Source organism: Schistocerca serialis, chromosome 2 (genome assembly GCF_023864345.2).
Source record: "Schistocerca serialis cubense isolate TAMUIC-IGC-003099 chromosome 2, iqSchSeri2.2, whole genome shotgun sequence".
Lineage (NCBI taxonomy): Eukaryota > Metazoa > Arthropoda > Insecta > Orthoptera > Acrididae > Schistocerca > Schistocerca serialis.
This window is the reverse complement of record NC_064639.1, coordinates 745,666,279-745,688,784: the sequence shown is the minus strand read 5'-3', so window position 1 is coordinate 745,688,784 and position 22,506 is coordinate 745,666,279. Positions and strand designations below refer to the sequence as shown.

Below are 22,506 nucleotides of genomic sequence, written 5' to 3'. Positions count from 1 at the left end.
CTTCACACAGTAGGCTACTCATTGACACCATCCTAACTGTGACTGCGACTTAAGTGGACAATTCTTGAGAATTTATTAAATAAAAATTTTTTTAATGCAAAACACTTTTTATGCCTAGACCACAATTTTCAGTATACAATTATAGCATGATGACTAGTTTTGGTTTTTTCCTAAAACATCTTCAGATAATTAAAATTGAAAAGAAGTGGTGAACATGTATTAATGAACATCCTTAGCCATAGTCATACTGTAAAATGCATTTATATTATGGGCCAACAAGACTATGGCAGTATGTGGTTAGAAACTTTATCATGAGCAAGCTAGGTTGTGCACCATAATTTCACAAGCCATCAATAATAAAGAAGGGAAACTGGCAGTTGTCTTAGTAAAACCTGCAGCACATGCCCATGATTTGCAGTTGTACAGCAGCTGAGAGCAGTATATAAAACATTTCAAGAACTGTGAGCTGTTCCATAGCCTGGTTTACAAAGAATGATGCAACATGGCTTATAAAATATGCATCTTTATACAGTGGGCTCAAGTTGAAGATTGCAACTAAAGTGTTCAAGTCCAACCTGCCTGGCAAGACATATCACAAGTAACAAGAAAGCTGTTTGTGGTGTGTCTTGCCAGGCAGGCTGGACTTGTGGCATTTTACTTTTAATCTTCAACTTGTGCACATTGTGTAACAGTGACAATTTTATGTGCCATGCTGGAGGACTCGTTTGTAAGCCAGGCTATGGAACAACTGATAATTCTTGTACTGCTGTACAATTCTAAGTCACAGGCATGTGAAGCAAGTTTTACTAATACAAGTGCAATTTTACTTCTTTATTACCATCAGCTTGTGAGATTACGGTTTACAACCTGGCTCTCTCATCATTATGTTTCTGATTATATACTGTCATAATCCTGTTGGTCCATAATATGAACGCATTTTACTATCTGACTACAGCTAATCAATGTTCACCACTATTTTATAATTGAAAATATCTGAAGACGGTTGTAGGAAGCAATCAAAACTACACATGGTGCTTTAAGTGTGTACTGAAAATTGTGGTCTAAGCACAAAAAGTTTTTTACATTAAGAATATTTTTATTTAATAATGGAGATGTTGAGCCACAGATAGGCATAACAAAAGGACTCTCACATCTCACAATTATAGCTTTCAGCCATTAAGGCCTTCATCAGCAATAGACACACACACACACACACACACACACACACACACACACACACACACAAACACACACGACTGCAGTCTCAGGCAACTGAAACCACAGTGAGAGCAGCAGCACGAGTGCATGATGGGAGTGGCAACTGGATGGGGGTAAGGATGAGGCTGGGGCACGGAAGGGCAGGGATAGTATGGCGGGGGTGTTGGACAATGAAGTGCTGTAGGTTAGACGGAGGGAGGGAGAGAGGTGGGGAGGGGGGGAGGGGGAGAAGTAGTGGAAAAGGAGAGAAATAAAAGACTGGGTTAGTGGTGGAATGATGGCTGTGTGGTGCTGGAATGGGAGCAGGGAAGGGGCTGGATGGGTGAGGACAATGACTGACAAAGGTCGAGGCCAGGAAGGTCACAAAAATGTAGGATGTATCGCAGGGAAAGTTATCACCTGCACAGTTCAGGAAATCTGGTGTTGGTGGGAAGGATCCATATGGAACAGGCTGTTTAACAGTCCTTGAAATGAAGGATATCATGTTTGGAAGTGTGTTCAGCAACACGGGGTGGTCCACTTGTTTCTTCACCACAGTTTGTTGGTGGCCATTCATGCGGACAGACAGCTTGTTGGTTGTCATGCCTACATAGACTGGAGCACAGTAGTTGCAGCTTAGCTTGTAGACCACATGACTGGTTTCATAGGTAGCCCTTCCTATGATGGGATAGGTGATGTTAGTGACCAGACTGGAGAAGGTGGTGGTGGGAGGATGTATGGGACAGGTCTTGCATCTAGGTCTATTGCAGGGGTACGAGCCATGAGGTAAGGGTTTGGGAGCAAGGGTTGTGTAAGGATAGATGAGTATATTGTGTAGTTTCGGTAGATGGTGGAATACCACTATGGGAGAGGTGGGAAGAATAGTGGGCAGGATATTTCTTATTTCAGGGCACAATGAGAGATAATCAAAACCCTGGCAGAGAATGTAATTCAGTTGCTCCAGTCCTGGGTGGTACTGAGTTATGGGGGGAATGATCCTCTGTGGCTGGACGGTGGGACTTTGGGAGGTAGTGGGAGACTGGATAGATAAGTCATGGGAGATTTGTTTTTTTACATGGTTGGGAAGATAATTACAGTCAGTGAAGACTTCAGTGGAACCCTTGGTACATTCCATCCTGGATTTTCCATTATTTGATTTTTATTTAATAAATTACATTGAGATCACTGTCTTCTCCTGACAATGTCAGGCTTCACTAATTGTTGAATAGTTGTTGTTGTCCTGTTATTTTAGGTTAATAAGAGAAAATATGATCATTAGCGCCATCCTTTTCGGAATACTTTGGGATGCCAAAGTGTAATTTCGAATTGGAGCCACCATCTAATATCAACAGCAAAAATAACGTTTGACTATTTGTCTACCAGTGTCTGTTTCTCATCTGCCACTAAGCATTGCTTATCTGTCATAGTAGTTCATCTCATATATGTTGCCTCACAGAGTGAAATATTTTCCAAATGTTTATTAAGGAATATTTTAATCATGCACTGTGATTTTTTTCTGTAAGATGGCCTGATCATGGTACTTGGTACCAAAACTGGTAGTTGACAGGCAAAATAAAAGTGACTAAGCAAATAATTTTTGCTTAAGTTCTGCCTTATCTGCCTCACTTTAATGTGAATAAAAACCACCACAGCTGTATTTAAGGTTATTTTATTATGCCAGGACCAGTTTCATTCTAAATAAAAATCTTCTGGCGACACACTGGCAGAAACGTGCTGGTGTCATGACTCAAAAATGTATCATCAGCATACATAACACTAAAAGACCCTATCTGGAGCATGACAGCCACAGCAGTAATACGTGAAAAATGAGACTGGGAATAGTTCAGGTGCAAAGGCAATGATTAGTTCAAGAAACGGGTGAAATAAAGGGTATGATGCTGAAATGGCCACTAATATTTTCAGCAATCAATTCTTAACAGTTACGCATCCAGCAGGGTGCTTTGGTTCCGTAAATAAAGCTACACAGTTCTTAATATTGAAACTAACAAATTGCATGACATGCATATTCGGAAAATGAAGAAAACAGAAAAATAATTCTCCTTTTAAAAAGTAAAAATTCTACCAGAGTTGATAACATTTCCAGTAAATTATTGAAATACTGCTATAGAGAAACTAGCAAAATCCTCTGCCATATTTTCAATACATCACTTGAGGGAGGAGTATTCCCTGACACTTAAAATATAGACTTATATGGCCAGTTCATAAAAAGGGAGAAAAAGATGCTACAAACTATGGACCAACTTCATTACGCTCAATTTATTCTAAGGTACTGGAAAAATTGATGCACTACAGACTGATTGAGCATCTTAATTAATACTAAATCCTCAGCAATAGCCAGTTTAGTTTTAAGAAAGAAGTATCAACAGAGGGCGCAATACATGAACCAGTTGACAGTGTTTGGGAATCCATATACAAAAATATGACAGCTGGAATATCTTGTGACCTGTCAAAAGCTTTTGACAGTGTTAGTCATAATATCAACATTACATTATTCGTCTATGGTGGCACAAAATGAATAAGATTACTTCTTGTCTCTTTCTCAGAAGATCTTATCAACTATCAGACATTATCAAACATACGGTTTACTGCTATGTGCAAATGACACATTTTATTTAAAAATGAGAGTTTTGTGCAACACTACTGTGGTAACACATTGTTCAGATGTTTTGTATTTTATGAAAATAAATGTAAGTTCACGATATGGGTATATTAACATTGATATTTTTAAGAGACTTTGTTGTCTGCCATATAATTGCAATAATAGCGTGAAGCCAGAATTTATTTGGAAATGCTGAAATGGAAAGGTAAGATTAATGTCATGAAACTACAAATTCATTACACAACTACTATTTCTTTTAATTCACTTTCTAACATACCATATGCACTTGCAGGGAAGTCCGTGTCATGGTACTGAGGAGATTCCATATTTATTAGAGTGTACAATAAGATGACAAACAGCATGACTGGTGTAACAAAACCCCAGCATATTCTCCAGTAGAAGCTGACCTTCAGATTAAGCATAAATTCTATATCTTGGCAGAAATTGTCAACACCTGAAATGAAGAAGATTTGTTGAGAATAGCATCAGTCTCAAAATTCAAAAATCATTGAACAGTATGCAAAAGACCTAGTGGTAAAATAGTGGAGAAAATGTGACCACAATTGTCTTGGGTGGTACTGCAAATGAAAGGATTATACTACTTACAATTAAGTGAAAGAAAGACAGCTAATTATGTGGCAGTAGATGTGGGCTCATGTATAGAAGGCAACACAAATTCTAAGTTTCAGAAAAAGGGATTCTTTCATTCTGCAAAAGAGTAAAATACATTGGAACAAGTAAGTCAGTTAAAAATTAGGGGAGAACGATGCCAGTGAGTCTTTATCAAGGAAGAAACAGCAAATCAGCAAAGGGCGAGGCAGTATCAATGATGGAAATCCTTTCATGTTTTGTTGTTGTCATGCTGTCTTCCCTGACCAGCAGTCCTGAGAGGCTTTCCTGGTTAATTCCCTAACAGTCTGAGAATACAACATGTAATACTATACAGAGCAACTTATCAAAAGTTATTTTAGTTCCTTTAAAGGCTACATTTCCTTGCTAGACTTCATAGATGATGCCACTTTGACAGCTAGCATGTCAGACATTAATATTGCATTTAGTTAAGGAAGTTTAATGTGATCTGACGTATGTGTGTGTGTGTGTGTGTGTGTGTGTGTGTGTGTGTGTGTGTGTGTGTGTGTGTGTGTGTGTGTATGGGTGGGTGGGTGGGTGGTGTTATATTTGAGATGTTTTTGACAATCAAAGAAGAAGTACCGTATATCTGATGTGAGCACCTGACCTATTGTACTCAGATAGTACCAAGCTGACTACCAAACTAGATCATAAGTGTCAGCAACTGTGCTGTATGCCATCATTGCATGAGACACTAAGAAGTTTGAATGCAAAAATTTGAGGTTCAACATAATGATGATTGTTACCGAAGTACACAAATAACTATTACCATTCACTTTTCTTAATCTGCCCACAACACATTCCACAGGATTTTACCACCATCATTAGGCTGGTTAAATTAAAAAGGCAGTGGGCAGATTGCCTATAAAAGTCACAAACAAATTCGTTTTCTATAAAAGTCATAAACAAATTTGTTTTCATCTTGTTGATGTAAGTAAATCCACGAGATGATGGAGGTATAATCCTGTGAAATATGTAATGGAAAGATCAGTAAAGGTGACTTGCTACAGTTATTTATGTATTTCAGTAGAGAAGTTTAAAATATATACACAGAATATTGTACAATGTTTTGAGATCAAGAACTTTATGCCAAACTGGACTTGAGCTGGTTACATCCAGGTCCAGCATCACTGTACTACCACATGTCAGTGACTTTGGTGGTAAGGTAGGTTAGCTCTCACTTACAAAACTTCAGAAAAGTTATGTAAGAAAAGTTACTGAAAGGCATTTTCTGTAAACATACCAAAACTATGACTTTATTGATAATTTTAAAAAATCCTAGTGAAACCCAGATGTTATTGCATCATATATTAATAGCATCTTGTGCCAAAAACAGAAAAAAAGTTAGTGGCATTAATGGACTTCCACACATCAATAAGATAACTCTAACTAAGAAGTGGATACATGAAACGTGGCCAGGCTAAGGCTTGGCCCTTGGAACCCTTTTGCTACAGTTCTGTGCAAATGATGTTTAAATGTCAATGTGATATATGAATTACTTTTAATTACTATTAATGTAACTACAAGTTTATTACAAGGCACAACCTACTTTATTTCTTCTACACCAGAGGTTCCCAATTTTTTTACACCTGGTGCCCCCTTTGCAGCCCCATTATACATCATGCCCCCTATTTTTATTTATTCATTTATTTATTAATTATGTATTTATTGCTTCTCTTGAAAAACTTTATTTGATGATAATGTGCAATCAACAAAGAGGTTTATTGAATGTGTAAGTCAAGAGACTTGGTAGCTGAGATAGAAATGTCATTATGTCTTACTTAAAACCTAATTATATTTTTTCACTTGAACAATACTTTTCACATGTAACATTTTTTATGTGATAAAAGTCACAAGAAAAATTCAGACTGTTAATGTGACTGTTGAAATTATTTTTCTTTAAGCAGCTCCCTAATTTTTGGTTTTGAACTAGTCACTCTCCACCTTCAGGTGACTGCAGTGTTTTATTTTCATCATGGATAGTTCCTAGAAACTGATCTGAAATAGGCATGTCGATGAGAATGGTACAAGGACTTTTAAGGCTTTCTTTGCCACTCCTAGATAACTAGGAAGGAAACTGGCCCAAAATTTTTCCATCCCCATTTGCTGAAACAGTTCTTTATAACTTGAATCACAATTCAATTCAATTGTATCCCATTATATTTCATCAGGCAGTGCATGCACAACAGTAGTGAAGAGTGACCTTGCTAATTTGCACTGACAGCCTTCTGAAGACAGGTGAGAGATGTAGAGCTTTAACTCTACTCGAAGCCATTCGAGATGTTCGCTGATGGTAACTTTCCACTCATTGACATCACACTGTTGCTTATCTAGAAGTTCACTGAATCAAAGGAAAAACAAAATATTATTAATGGGAGCATCCTGATGCTGCTTCCGTATTTGTGACATTTCCAAGAAGAACCTTATGGCATCATTGGTATCTATTACTGTGGTGTTTCTACCTTGTAGATTCAAATTCAGAACATTCAGGTTTCAAAGAAGTCTTTAAGCTATGCGTGGAAAAATATAAAGGTGCCATCAGTGAATTAATGATGATGCTTGGCTTTCCTTTGACTCATAAGAAATAGTCAATTAATTTATTGACTTGTACTCGGCAGCCTAACTTCCCCGAATGGGGCCTCCCAGCCAACAATGCCACATGCTCATTTCATTTCATTTATTTATTTTAATTCTTTCCCTAGATATACTATTAGTAAATGAATAAGGGTAACATTATTTCAGTATACATTGTAAAACATTCATTTAGTAATCTTCTATGGGCATTTGTAAATAAACAAAAATAAAAATAATAATTGGGTTTTGAACACAGGACACAAAAGTGTGGCACTAGTAAACATGCCACCACTTTGGTTGAGCCATTTGTTTACTCACAGGTGCATAAAGTACCTCAAAAAGTTTGACCATCATTTTTTCTGAAACAGTTGAGTAGCCACGGATAAGTTGAGACACAGGTGTGATAGTTTTGATGCCTCTTCCACTGAGCAATTTCTGGGAAATCAGGTTATGGCACCTGTTGCCTTCTCCTTGTCAGATATACCGAAGGAAGTAAGGAAATGACTGTATCCTAGGGCATCAGCCATATCACATCTGCATGGACTTACCAATTCCACAAGGAAGGGATGCCTCTGCAGCCAATACTTGACACCATTAACTCACACAGTCATACACTGCCCAAATAAGTAACCATGGTCCTAAACGCCTTATGGAATGCTGTAATCAGTATTTAAAGGCCTTGACCAATTTTTTGAAAGTATTTAAGAACATGTAACTGCAAAAAGGTGACCTGCGCTTGAACTTCGATGTTACAGTGCTCTTCATGAAAGTACCTCTTCAAGACTCTTTGACACTCATTGCTCAACAATTCATGCCACAAAAGCTAAAATTTTTGAGTATGTATGGACTACCACCTACTTCAAATGCAAAGGGGAGATTTATGAACAAATAGTTGGAGTGGCTACATGGGCCACTGGCCCCTGGGATTGCAAAAATTTATGTGGAATGCTTTGAGGGAGTGGCATGTCAAATCACCTGAAAAAAACTAAGCATTTCTTCCATGATGTCAATGATATATCTGTGGTATGGGAACTTGACAGACAGTTGCTGGATAAGTTTCTGGACCATTTTAGCTGCATCCACCAAAACATTACATTCACTGTGAAGCAGAGTAGAATTGATGTCTCCCTTTTTTGGATACACTAATTCATAAATTCCATGAAGGGAGTGGTCAGCTTTGACCCTACATTCAGTCACATCCCATACATGTTTGACGGGGTTCAGATCTGGTGAGTTAAGGGGCCAGCATGCCAATTAGAGTTCACCATAGTGTTCTTCAAACCACTCCATCACACTTCTGGCCTTTTGGCATGGTGCATTATCTTCTTGAAAAATGTCACTGCCATCTGGTAACATAACAGTCATGAAGGGGTGCATGTGGTCTTCAAACAGCGTATGATACTCATTAGCTATCATGATGCCTTGCACAAACTCCACTGGACCCATGGATACCCATTTGAATGTTCCCCAGAGTGTAATGGAGCCACTGCCAACTTGTCCCCATCAGGAAGTACAGGTGTCAAAGAGCTGTTTCCCTGGAAGAGAACCAATTCATGTGCTCCCATCAGCATGATGAAGAAGGCAGTCGGATTCATCAGACGATGCAATGCTCTGTCACTGCCCCTACTTCCAGTGCCAATGGTCATATGCCCATTTTGGTGATAGTCACTGATGTTGTGATGTCAACATTGGTTAACACTAGGACTTTGGCTGCAGAGGTCTGTTGTTAGGAGTTCACTGCACTGTGTATTCAGACACACTTGTAGTCTGTCCATCATTAAAGTCTTATGTTAGTCCTTCCTTTCCTGTTTTAACAGTCTGCCCAGTCTGTGACCTCCAGCATCTGTTATGAGAGGTGGCTGCCCAACCCCAAGATGCCTAGACATGGTTTCACCTTGGTTCTGCCATGTATTGGATGAAGACATTCACCACGGCACTCCTCGAACACCAGACCAGATGTGAAGTTTCTGAAATGCTCATGCTTAGCCTCCAGGCCATGATAATCTGCCCTTGGTCAAACTCAGATACATTGCACGCCTTCCCCCTTCTACTCACAGATACTACATGCACTGTGCATGTGTCTGATTAGCAGTCATTCCCCACCAGGTGACATGGCCAGGTTTATATCGATAGCTGGTCGGTGGTCATAATGTTCTAGCTGATCAGTGAAGCTATCAGTACAACAGGCACATGCAACACTGTGTCTCACAACACTGTAAGAAACACATCAACTGTATACAACTGTGGAATGTAGAGAAATCTTATTTGGGTGAGCATAGCATAGACGAATATCACACTTTTGACTTTGAGAAAACCAAGTTGCTATGCTGAGCAACTTGCTATTGGGACAGCATTATAAAGGAATCCATAGATATACAGATCAACAATAATCTAGTCAGTAGGGCTGTAGATTACCATCTTAGTTCAGCATGGAATCCTGCATTACCAGCCATATTAGAAGAGTGTACCTAGCAGTGTCCAGCAGTCAAGACGCATTCAGAAAGTCCATGCAGAGATCTGAGTGCAGTCTCCAGCCCACACCTCACCCACATCCCTATACACCCATTTTGCTCTCTTCCTCTTGGGCCTACAAACCCTGCCACACACAACCAGATGGAGGCAATGCATCTTTGTTATAAAGATTGAGATATTCAGTTTCTCAACACTTTTCCACAAGGTAATAAGTATGACATTATCCAAAATATCAAAGTATCTTAACTCTAACACTGGCTGAAAGCTTGATAGTGTTTTTATCAGTAGTGCATGCTGGGAAAGTCTACATTCACACATGAATTACTTTGTTTAGTGATGATACCTGTAGTAAAAATGATAGCTTACATTTTTGATTTATTTATATATTTCTACCTTGGCTGTGTAATATCCATTATAGTAGTTAAATTATTGTTTTAAAATTAAATTTGCTATAAATTAAACACCAGTGGAGCATTCTGATGCCTTATCTCATGTTTGGGCATATATATGTTACAATTATCTCAACCAGTTTACACTTCATTCCACAAAAGAGTGGCAGGATAATTTCTCTAAGTAATAGTCTATTAAAGTGTATTCAAGACATAAGTGGCAAGTTGTCATTTATCTACTAATCAAGCATTCCTTGCAGCTTTGCCTCTTCTTGTATTCATTCATCTATGTTTCCAGTGACGTAAGAATATTGGTGAACTTCCTATTTAATCTTATAATAATCCAATTTCATCCATATCATCTGCCCCATTTGATGGAGGCAGAATCTCTGGTAGTGATAGATTGTTTTTCTGTCAGCTTTTTGCTGTTTTCTTGGTAATTTCCTTAATGACTATGTATCCCTGACATGGGTTCAGGCTGGAGTTCTATATTCTAGATAGGAGTCTTTAATAGATTGCTCGTTGACATCAGACAGGTAACTGAAGACCCCCAGATATTAAAAACAAACTAAAAGAATGTCTTGTTAATCATGCTTCTATAATTTATGAGAAAATTTGTACTTGGGATGTACATTCAATTAACATTAATGTAAGCAGGAGATCCCGGGTTCGAGTCCCGGTCGGGGCACACATTTTCAACATGTCCCCAATGAAGTAAATCAACGCCTGTTTGCAGCTAGGGTGTCCATTTAATTATCATTTCATAACATTAATGTACCATGTTGGGACCATATAAGATCCTTAACACAAAAAAAATAAAATATCTATGATTAACTAATGCTAAATCACAGTAAGACTCAGTTTTTGCAGTTTCTAACACACAGTTCAACAAAACCTGACGTTTTAATTCACAGAATGGGCATATGATAAGTGAAACTGAACAGTTCAAATTTCTAGGTGTTCAGATAGATAGTAAACTGTCGTGGAAAGCCCACGTTCAGGATCCTGTTCAAAGACTTAATACTACCATTTTTACTATTCCAATGGTATCTTAAGTGAGTGATCATTCGACACAGAAATTAGTCTACTTTGCTTATTTTCATTCACTTGTGACACATGGTATTATATTCTGGGGTAACTCTTCCCATTCTAAAAGGATATTTTTGGCTCAGAAATGGATGGTTCGGGCAATAAGTGGTGTAAGTTTGTGAACCTCTTGTCGACCCCTGTCCATGAGTCTGGGTATTTTGACATTGGCCTTTCAATATATGTATTCCTCACTGTCATTTCTTGTTAACAATATTAACTTATTCCCAAGAGTAAGCAGCTTTCACTTAGTTAATACTCGGCAGAAATCAAAATTGCATTTGGATCAGACTTACTTAACTCTTGTGCAGAAAGGTGTACAGTATATTGCTGCATCCATTTTCAGTAAGCTGCCACTCAAATTCAAAAATCTTAGCAGTAATCCATGTGCTCTCAAATCTAAACTGAAGAGTTTCCTAATGGATCACTCCTTCTATTCTGTCGAGGAGTTTCTTGAAGATGTAAGCTGATTCTTGTACTGTTGATTGTGTTTACTTAAACTTATGGATTGACTTTTTTCAGGTTCATAAATATTTTATTTTTATCTATTGTTACTTTTATGTTGTAATTTCATGTAATGATGCATTCCATGACCTTGGAGATTTGCTCCTCAATTTGGTCCTATGGAACTTGACGTGTAAATAAATAAATAAAAAATGATTAATCAAAGTGGGCAGTAAAGGTCCATCTACATCAGACCCATCCAAGAATTCAGCGCACAGGGAATGCTCTTGCACACATGCACTATGTGATCAAAAGTATCCGGACACCCCAAAACATACATTTTTCATATTAGGTACATTGTGCTGCCACCTACTGCCAGGTGCTCCGTATCAGCAACCTCGGTAGTCATTAGACATCATGAGAGAGCAGAACGGGACACTCCGAAGAACTCATGGACTTCGAATGTGGTCAGGTGATAGGGTGTCACTTGTGTTGTACCTATGTACATGAGATTTCCACACTCCTAAACATCCCTAGGTCCACTGTTTCCAATGTGATAGTGAAGTGGAAATGTGAAGGGACATGTACAGCCCAAAAGCATACAGGCCAACCTTGTATGTTGACTGATAGAGACCCCCGACAGTTGATGAAGGTTGTAATGTGTAATAGGCAGACATCTATCCAGACCATCAGACAGGAATTCCAAACTGTATCACAATCCTCTGCAAGTACTATGACAGCTAGACGGGAGGTGAGAAAACTTAAGATTTCACGTTCGAGCAGCTGCTTATAAGCCACATATCATGCCAGTAAATGCCAAACGATGCCTCACTTGGTGTAAGGAGTGTAAACATTGGACGATTGAACAGTGGAAAATGTTGTGTGGAGTGATGAATCATGGTACACATTGTGGCGATCCAATGGCAGGGTGTGGTTATGGTTATTGTCCGGTGAATGTCATCTAGCCAGCGTGTGTAGTACCAACACTAAAATTCGGGGGTGGTGGTGTTTTGGTGTGGTCGTGTTTTTAATGGAGGGGGCTTGCACCCCTTGTTTTGTGTGGCACTACCACAGCACAGGCCTAAATTGATGTTTTAAGCACCTTCTTGCTTCGCACTGTTGAAGCACAATTTGGAGATGGGGACTGCATCTTTTAACACAATGGAGCACCTGTTCATAATGCACGGCCTGTGTCTGAATGGTTGGACAGTAACATTCCTGTAATGGACTGGCCTGCACAGAGTCCTGATCTGAATCCTATAGAACACCTTTGGGATGTTTTGGAATGGTGACTTCATGCCAAGCCTCATCAGCTGACATCAATACCTCCCTTCAGTGCAGCACTCCATGAAGAATGGGCTGCTATTCCCCAAGAAACCTTCCAGTACCTGATTGAATATATGCCTGCGAGAGTGGAAGCTGTCATCAAGGCTAAGGGTGTGTCAAGAGTGTATTGAATTCCAGCATCACCAATGGAGAGTGCCACGAACTTTTAAGTCATTTTCAGCCAGGTGTTCGGATACTTTTGATTACATAGTGTATATATTTTATATATAGTTGCCACACCACACTATCTGAGTCTGAGGAGGGGGAAGAGGGGAAAATGGTGAACCTGCAGCGGTGATGCAGTTGGACTGCATATTATTTGGTTTTATGTTTCATATCCCTCAACAACATAGATCACAAACAAAACAAATTTTCAGTATTATTTAATTATTTTTGGTGTACTGAAGACAAAATAAAATTTTTATTTGGTACAAACTGTCAGGAAACAGACAGATGCAGACAATTTCACAGATTTCCAAGCTCAAGTTCCCATATAATTATGACTTATTTAGTTTCATAATCGGAAAAAGACTTTCAGAAACATGTGTCGATCAGAATATTTTGTCATGTCTGTGACCTAATTAGGGAGATATGGAAACTCTTCCCAAGGGAAAAAACGGAGACCTCCTGGACCATTTTAAATAAAGGAATTTGTCTTTCAGATGGGCATTGCATTGCACATCCTTACAGATGTGTACAGGGGCACTTCCAATTGGAAAGGCAAATGTATTTTAAAAAAGCTCAGAAACAGGTGTAAGACTGGCTGTGTCCAACCCTCATATACAAAAAATAATTTGGATGTTAATTTTATTATAATTTCCAAATAGAGTAGCTTTGAATGCAAATTAACAGTTAGCTTAGTGTTCAATCAGTTGCTTAATCATCAGCACCCTGTGACGAAGCAAGCTGGGACATTTTTACTTCCCCTCTTGTTTTGCCATCTGCCTCCTTAAAATTCATTTTTTCATTTTTGAACTAATTACCATTAACATAAGTGAGTATAATCTGCATTTTCATATAACAAAAAGGTTGGCTCTCAGTTTTAAAGAATTTAACACAAGATCTAATTTTGTGCTTAGCTTTAGGTATGTAATTGAATTTCTAATTTATGACTAATCCTAGTTAGTTTCTTTTGATATAGGGAGAAATCAGTGATTGTTTTGTAACTTAAATTCTATTGTTGACATATATACAAATATAAATTTTGTGCCATTTATAAACATTTGGAGGAACAACTACAGGTAATCTTAAAGGATCTATTTGGCTCTATTCAAAAACATGTTAGCAAAGCCAAAGTAATTAACAGTTTTGTCAAAACGATTGTTTGTGTAACTATATATGTTAATTTCTTGATTTAAATAAATAATTTGGCTTAACCCTTCCACTTGAGGAAACTGTTCAAAAGAAACAATTTCTTGATGTTTATGGTTAACTGAAGGAGTTAAGTTTTAATTGTAATTTCTGTAAGTTTAACTTTGAACAATGTGTAATTTCAGCACCTATTACTGTGGGGATATAAAAGGGCCCAATTTTTGGTCCCGAGACAGTCAGTCCATGACCGAGTTTCAGATGAGGAACCTGTACTGGTTAGATCAACAGCAATGCATCCAGGAAATAAGTGTAACACAATTAGGCCGTGTATTAAAACAATAGCAGTATCCACTCCATATGTACCTTTTTATTCTTCAAGAACTGTGAACTTTGTGGTTAGGCTTTTACTGCTTGTAGATTTTCAACAGGAAACTATTGTAGCAGTATGTGTACGTTCACCTGCAACCTATTAATGAGGCTTATCAAAAGTTAAAGAATAGTGCACTAGCCATATAACTGTGTATTACTGGGGGGAGGGGAGGAGGTTGTGAACAGTGAAAGTAAAGTACTGCGAAATGCAAATGTGCACCTGTCAGCTGCATCATTGAAAGTAATCAGTGTTGTACTTCCACATCCCATTTTTCAGCCAGTGTAGCAATGCAGTGTGTCAACGCTGAGGACAACAAACTAAGAAATGAAGTAAGAAATGTCATCACAACCCCTTGGAGTTGGCACCTGGGTGCTATGCACTCCTTGCATCCCTAGGTAGGGCTGCCTCTGATGAGCAGATAGTTTTACAATAAGGTCCCTTTTTTTGTCATCAGTCTTCTGACTGGTTTAATGTTGCCTGACAAGATTTCCTCTCCTGTGCCAACCTCCTCATCTAAGAGTAGCACCTGCAACCTACATTCTCAATTATTTGCTGGATTTATTCCAACTCTGCCTTTCTCTAAAGTTTTTGTCCTCTTACAGCTCCCTTTAATGCTATGGAGGTTATTCGCTGAAGTCTTAACAAATGTCTTATCATCCTGTCCCATCTCCTTAGCAGTGTTTTCCACATACCCCTTTCCTCTCTGATTCTGCACAGAATCTTCTTATTCCTTACCTTATCAGTCCACCTAATTTTCAACATTAATCTGTAACGCTACATCTCATATGCTTCGATTCTCTTCTGTTCTGGTTTTCCCACAGTTCATGTTTCACTATCAAACTCTGCTCCAAACGTACATTCTCAGAAATTTCTTCCTCAAATTAAGGCCTATATTTGATATTACTAGAACTTCTCTAGGCCAGGAATGCCCTTTATGCCAGTGCTATTCTGCTTTTGATATTCTCCCTGCTTCACCTGTCATTGGTTGCTTTGCTGCCTAGGTAGCAGAATTTTTTAAATTCATTTACTTTGTGACCATCAATCCTGATGTTAAGTTTCTCACTGTTCTCATTTCTCCTACTTCTTATTCCTATCGTCTTTCTTCAATTCACTCTTAATTCATATTCTGTGTTCACTAGATTGTTCATCCATTCAGCAGATACTTTAATTCTTCTTCACTTTCACTCAGGGTAGCAGTCATCAGTGAATCATGTCAATGATATCCTTTCACCTTGAATTTTAGTCCCACTCTTGAACCATTCTTTTATTTCTATCATCACTTCTTTGATGTACAGTAGGAGTGAAAGACTACATCCCTGTCTTACACTCTTTTTAATCCAAGTAATTTGTTCTTGGTTTTCCAGTCTTATTATTTTCGCTCTTGGCACATGTACATATCACATATTACCCCCCCTCTCCCTATAGCTTAGCCCTATTTTTCTCAGAATTTGACCATCCGTCAGCAACAGGAATTTGCAATGGGCATCCATCTTCATCAATTGCTGAACTTGATATATAAGTGATCTTGTAGCATAAAATACCTTAGTCTACTGCTGATATGAGGATGTAACTATTATTGATATTCCCTGACATGAAAGATATGACAGTATGTGACTCAAGAAGGCATAAAAGTTTTCTGTGATTGTCTATACATAAGAAGTACAAAAGTAATAATTGCAATATTTGTGTGTGTGTGTGTGTGTGTGTGTGTGTGTGTGTGTGTGTGTGTGTGTGTGTGTGTGTGTGTGTGTGTGTGTGTATGTAGGGAATATATGAAGGAATGAGTGAGATCACAGCATGATAATTTTGTGAATATATACTGTAAACAATAGTGTTAACTGTATGACGTGTGAGACAGCTTTATGGCTGTAAAATTAATAAAAGAAATTGACAGCTACTAGCATTCACTGTAGCCTTTAAAATTACACAAATAATATGAAGTAATCAACAGCATCTGAGTAATGTAAGAGGAAGGTGGGAGAATTTTTTCCCAAAATAGTTGCTTCTCTTCTTATATTTCCATAATCATCACTGTGAATAGAATAGATCAGTCATAATTTTTTGTCTGTGTGCTTCACCAAAGTAATCTGAAATGGCTGCTTCTGCGTGTTAATGTACAACTTAACTCATTCCACATTGTGAATTTTGTGAATTGTGGTTTATTTGTCCCATAACATACATAATCTAAATCATTTGGTTCAGGCACAGGAGACATGTCAAAGTATCAGTAAAATTTTGCCATAAAAACTCAGAACAGTTGATGTTAACAAACAGCATCATATTAATAATACAGTTACATTAAATATAAATACAATAAAATCCAGCACTTAGTTACCCCTTGCTCAAATGAATCCTTCTATTAAATAGTAGCATTTCTCCCACAGAATCTGCTGTAGCTTTGTTTTTAAAATTTCTGGCTTCATATTAAATATGTTTTTCCCCATGAACTTGTATATTTTCATCACTGTATACTGTGGAGTCCATGCATATAATTTCAAATGGTGTGTGAGTAGCATAAAACTATTTTTATTTCTCGTGTTATATATGTAGTTAAAATGATTCTCCTCAAATAATTTTTGTCTGTTGTGTAGGAAGATTATAATTTCATAAACGTATATGGAGGGAACAGTTACAATTTGTGATTTCCAAAATAATGGGATACAAGACTGTTTGCTGTGCGATACTCATGTATCTGACAATTTTCTTTTGCAGTTTCAGTAATCAGGATACACTACTTGAGCTTCCACAGAAAATTATCCGGTATTTAATCACAGATTCAAAATAACTGTGATAAGACTACCCATGCTTAGATTAGTGAGCATGATGTGTAAATAAATGTATTTATTTATTTTTTGTTATCAACATCTGATAATCAGTAATATTTATTATAGTTATTCGAGATTACAAGAAGGTTGTTTTTTGTCTTCAAATGCAGCATTTAAATGTTATTTTGATTACTTTGCAGTAACTGAAACGTGCAAATCATAACTGTATGATTATATTAACTTACCATATATCCATGCTATGGCTATCATTTCAATTGTTGCTAAAATGAACACAACAAACTGTACACCATAGAAATCCACTAAAGTTAAAATCCATTGACCACCCTGCAAAGAGAATAAAAGCACTTTTTAGGAGATGCAGTTCATAAATCATTAAAAATATACATGTATAATAGAGGGAAACATTCCATGTGGGAAAAATTTATCAAAAAAAAAAAGATGATGTGACTTACCAAACGAAAGCGCTGGCAGGTCGAAAGACACACAAACAAACACAAACATACACACAAAATTCAAGCTTTCACAACAAACTGTTGCCTCATCAGGAAAGAGGGAAGGAGAGGGAAAGACGAAAGGATGTGGGTTTTAAGGGAGAGGGTAAGGAGTCATTCCAATCCCGGGAGCAGAAAGACTTACCTTAGGGGGAAAAAAGGATGGGTATACACTCGCACACACACACATATCCATCCACACATATACAGACACAAGCAGACATATTTAAAGACCAATTTAAATATGTCTGCTTGTGTCTGTATATGTGTGGATGGATATGTGTGTGTGTGCGAGTGTATACCCGTCCTTTTTTCCCCTAAGGTAAGTCTTTCCGCTCCCAGGATTGGAATGACTCCTTACCCTCTCCCTTAAAACCCACATCCTTTTGTCTTTCCCTCTCCTTCCCTCTTTCCTGATGAGGCAACAGTTTGTTGTGAAAGCTTGAATTTTGTGTGTATGTTTGTGTTTGTTTGTGTGTCTTTCGACCTGCCAGCGCTTTCGTTTGGTAAGTCACATCATCTTTGTTTTTTGATAAAATATACATGTACTTACATCAGGGAACCAGTCATGCATTTTTAAATATTTCTGACTTACACTGTAAACTTATTAACTTGTTGATAATCTTTTGATCTGATTATGTTAACAACTATTGTAATTATGTATCTACAAAAATGTTTATATATCTTACTGGTGTGATGTATACAAGTCCAGCGAGGAAGCCAAGACTGCATGTGACCAGTGCTATAATCCAATGTTTGATCTTTGGAAACTGGTCGCATATAATGGTCATGACTGCACCCTCCAGAGCCACTGCACTTCCAATCCCCAGTGTAAATAACATCAGGAAAAAAAGTACAGAGAATAACTGAAAAAAGATTTTAAGAAGTACATATAAGCTGAACATTTGCTTCCTATTCTTTTTTGAAACTTGTGATATTAATAGAAATCTTTTAACATTAATTAATTAATAGATAATCTGTTTTGTTTCTTGTAAATGAAATTTCTCTTTCTTATTTAGAAACAGCCCTAAAAACACATATACATCCATAAATACAACAGCCAATCAATTTTCTGCTATTAACTTGGCATGAGTGAGGTTTGGTATGCATACTGAGAAATTTTTATGGCCAGATTACTGAATGTCATTGTTGTCATGCATTTCTCATCATCATAGAAGCTGGAGATAAGGGAGAGGGAGGTGTGGTGCAATGTTGAGTTTATTGTTGTGCTGGCATTGATGGGAGGTACACGTGTGCGAAGGTCGCTGGGGTATGTCATAAATGACCTCTTACTCAGTGTTACATTTATTTATTTTTATTTATTTTATTTATTTATTTACATTTATCAGCAAATTTATAAGGTATAGTTATTTACAGTATTCTTTAATTTATTTTTAGATTCCATATTGCTGAAGGTATCTTACGACCACCGGCAACAAGAATTATTAGAAGAAGTTTTAGAAAACTATCCAAGAGCTAATTCTTGTGACTATGAGAGCAAAGAAGAGACTGACTGTGTTTCTCAAAGAATTGAAGAAAGTGATTCAGAGCAGTAGGGTATCTGAATGATTCAGAAGAGCGAAAAACTGCATCAGCTGCTCCTAGTAAGTCACCTGAGGTATGTGGAATTTTTTATACATCCAAAGCTGGTACAAAATGGATGAAAAATTGTCCTACACAAAGCATTCTTATTCATTCTGAGAACATTATAGCTAATTCTCCAAAACAGAGATTTGATATGGAGTCTCTTTAGAACAAACAGTATGTTGAACACTATATTTACATATAAAAATAATAAAAATAGGGAATAAAAGAGAAAATGACCAAACAATAAAGAGCAGTACCACAAGAAAGAGGGATGCAACTTTGGAGGATTTGGAGGCATTTATGGAACTTTGTATACAGCAGGCATAAACCACTCAAATAGACAAAACTTGATCAATTTGTCATGTACGGGTGGTACAGGACTATGATGTCACTGCAGAGGTTTTACTTCCTCTGAAACTTTTGAGATGCAATGATAAGAACTCATGGGACGAAAGAAAAAGGACTGAGAATCTAGTTGCTGTAAGAGATATTTTTGATTATTTTTTCTGAAAATACATGCTCTTGTAGATGCAAAGAGTCTCAAAGTGGAAGTATACATGGGAAAACAACCACTACGACATTACCAACTGTGTAATAAAGTGTATGATATCATAAACTGTTTAGTGGAACCAGTAACAAAAACAAGTAGGAATTTGACATTCAGTAATTGATTCATCTCTCGAAAGAACTTTCATTGAATTTTGTTGGCACAGTCTGTAAAAACAAGACAAGTGTACCTGCTATTTTCGAAAAAGGAACAGACTAAAAAGCTCTCAATTTGGGTTCCAGAATGACACTACACTGGTGTCCTACATACCTAAAAGAAATAAAATTGTGCTGGTTATGTCAACTTTACACCATGACAAAAATATAGGCCAATTGACAGGTGATAAAAGAAAACTGGAAATCATTATTTATTATAATGCAACTAAAGCCAGTGTCGATGTGCCAGATGAACTATGTGCCACTTATGATGTTTCCTGCAACAGCAAACATTAGCTTAAGATGATTTGTTATGATATACTCAATACGGCTGCCATAAATGGTATCATAATCTACAGAGAAAATAACATAAGTGACAAATCACACATAGAGTGCCAAGATTTCATTCATAATTTAGGTTTGAATCTGGTAAATGATGGTCTTCACGTTAGACAACAAAATATACATCTTCCAAGGGAAACTCGAAGGTTTGCTGATCAACTGGGAGAACCTTCATCATCAGTTCCCAAAAAAATGTCTGGAAGATATTTCAGGTGTGGTGACTCTATTGGAAAAAAGATAGGAAAACAAAACATTGCTATTTGACATGTGAGAATCCAATATATATGGAGCATGCAATTTTTATGTGTGGAGAATGTGGTGATTTTTAGATGTAATGTTGGTGCTGTGCTAATTGTGCTCAAAGACCCTAAAGTTATTTCTTTCTGTTTTCATAATTAGAAGATAATATAGCTACATTAATTAACTGAAGAAGCTATAATTGTGTTTGAATTTTATATGAAAAAATGCTAAATTTCTACTTTTTGTAAGAAAATACAGACATTTCCCTATTTCACTAAAAAAGCTATTCTATCTTAAACCCCAGATCATCTGGGCTTAAACATAGTATTTTATTTACTCATCTTTTTTAACAGATACTATTTTTAATATCCCGAATACTGAATACATAGTTGTAGTATCAAAAATTCATCATCAAAGTTAGGGATATCTCCTACTCATCTCATAGCTGATGTAACAATTTCTCACCTCATTCATGCCAGATTAAGGTTATCAGTAGTTCAGTGAGTTTCTGTGGTGATGGGAAAAATTTTTAACGGTGATGTAAAAGTAAAAAATAGCAAAAGAAGACTCAGAATTTCAATCTAACTGCTCTGCAATACTAAAACAAAGTCTTGACAGTTTGATAGGAAAACCTAACACCATGGCTTTCATAAACATAAATTGTATGTAAAGTAAAGCAAATATTAATATAAAGATTGATTTCAGTAACACAAGTGTTTACCAAGTCATCAGTCAGATGTGGGGCCTTCAGCATAACATGAGAACTGACATTTTTCTTATATACAAGGCAGTACCAGAGATGAAAGCGCTATTTTACTTTACCTTTTGTTAAATGACATTGTGAAACTGTACTCTACTATACTGCCAAAGGGACTTAGTTTGTTTCATGGAGAGAATTAACGTTATGTTTGTTCTGCACTGATACCCATGTACAAGTATGGAAGTCTGTGTTTACTGCTGGGTGACATTTAATCCCAACTTGATGTTTGTTTTACTGTATATGACACACTGGTAAACTTAGTATAACATTAGGGACAGTGGTAGTGCGTGTCATGTGCATGATTTTCAGGAACCTCAAGTAATACTCATTCGATAGCTTTTAGAGATCATTTTCCAGCAGGATAATGAATGACAGCAAATAGTGAAGGTGTTATAGAATGTCTCCACAACTCTTCTACAATTGTAGGGTCCTTTAGAGAGGAGTCCTACACTATACTGTAGGTGTACTAATAGTGTAAACTGTTGTTGTTACAGAGCACAGAAACAAAATCTTAGGCATATGTACCTCAAGGCATTTCAGATCATTGAAGGTTTTCTTTCATGATAGATTCTTTGATGGCTGACTGAATGTACAGTTAAATCAATAAACTTTATAGACTGGGCATATGTGAAAATTGGTAGTTTGCTTTACTGTTTAGGTTGCTGAACTTCTGCTTTATTAATGTGTTTCAACTTGACAACTACTTTGTTATAGATAACTTGATATGATATGTATTTCTTTGTATTACCATAAATCAACTATTTATAACTGGCTATTCTTACCTGGGGAACAAAATCAAACTTAGCAATAGCTTCTGGGTAAGACACAAAGGCAAGTTCTGCCCCCTTTTTTGCGACTGCATCAATATCAGATGCATTTGTTTCATATTTCAAATTTCCAAGTATTGCAAAAATTGTGCAACCTGCTAGGAGACTTGTGAAGGTGTCCATTGTTGTTACAATTATTGCATCCCTGAAATGAATTAAAAACATGTTTGCTAACTGACAATTTTGTATAAAATATGAAAGATTAATAGTTAATACTGTTGTACATTCTATATACAATATGCCAGTTTATAGGAAAATATGATCAGTTTATAAAGGAGATTGCTTGCAAAGTATCCCTGTGAGCTACCTTAGGTAATTGCCTAAGAAGGACTACAAGACAATAATGAATGTA

The 22,506-nt window shown here is 37.0% G+C and overlaps 1 protein-coding gene across 2 annotated transcripts in view; it reads right to left on the bottom strand.

Moving 5' to 3' along the window:
• The window catches only part of LOC126457950 (sodium-dependent nutrient amino acid transporter 1-like), a 225,461-nt gene that overhangs the window by 14,710 nt on the left and 188,245 nt on the right, over nt 1-22,506 (bottom strand). For both annotated transcript variants that reach the window (XM_050094681.1, XM_050094682.1), the window contains exons 8-11: nt 22,110-22,299; nt 18,386-18,562; nt 17,430-17,529; nt 4,095-4,271 (exon numbers count right to left, since the gene is read on the bottom strand). In XM_050094681.1, the coding sequence (XP_049950638.1) occupies nt 4,095-4,271; nt 17,430-17,529; nt 18,386-18,562; nt 22,110-22,299 (644 nt within the window). The remainder of the gene's footprint in view (nt 1-4,094; nt 4,272-17,429; nt 17,530-18,385; nt 18,563-22,109; nt 22,300-22,506) is intronic.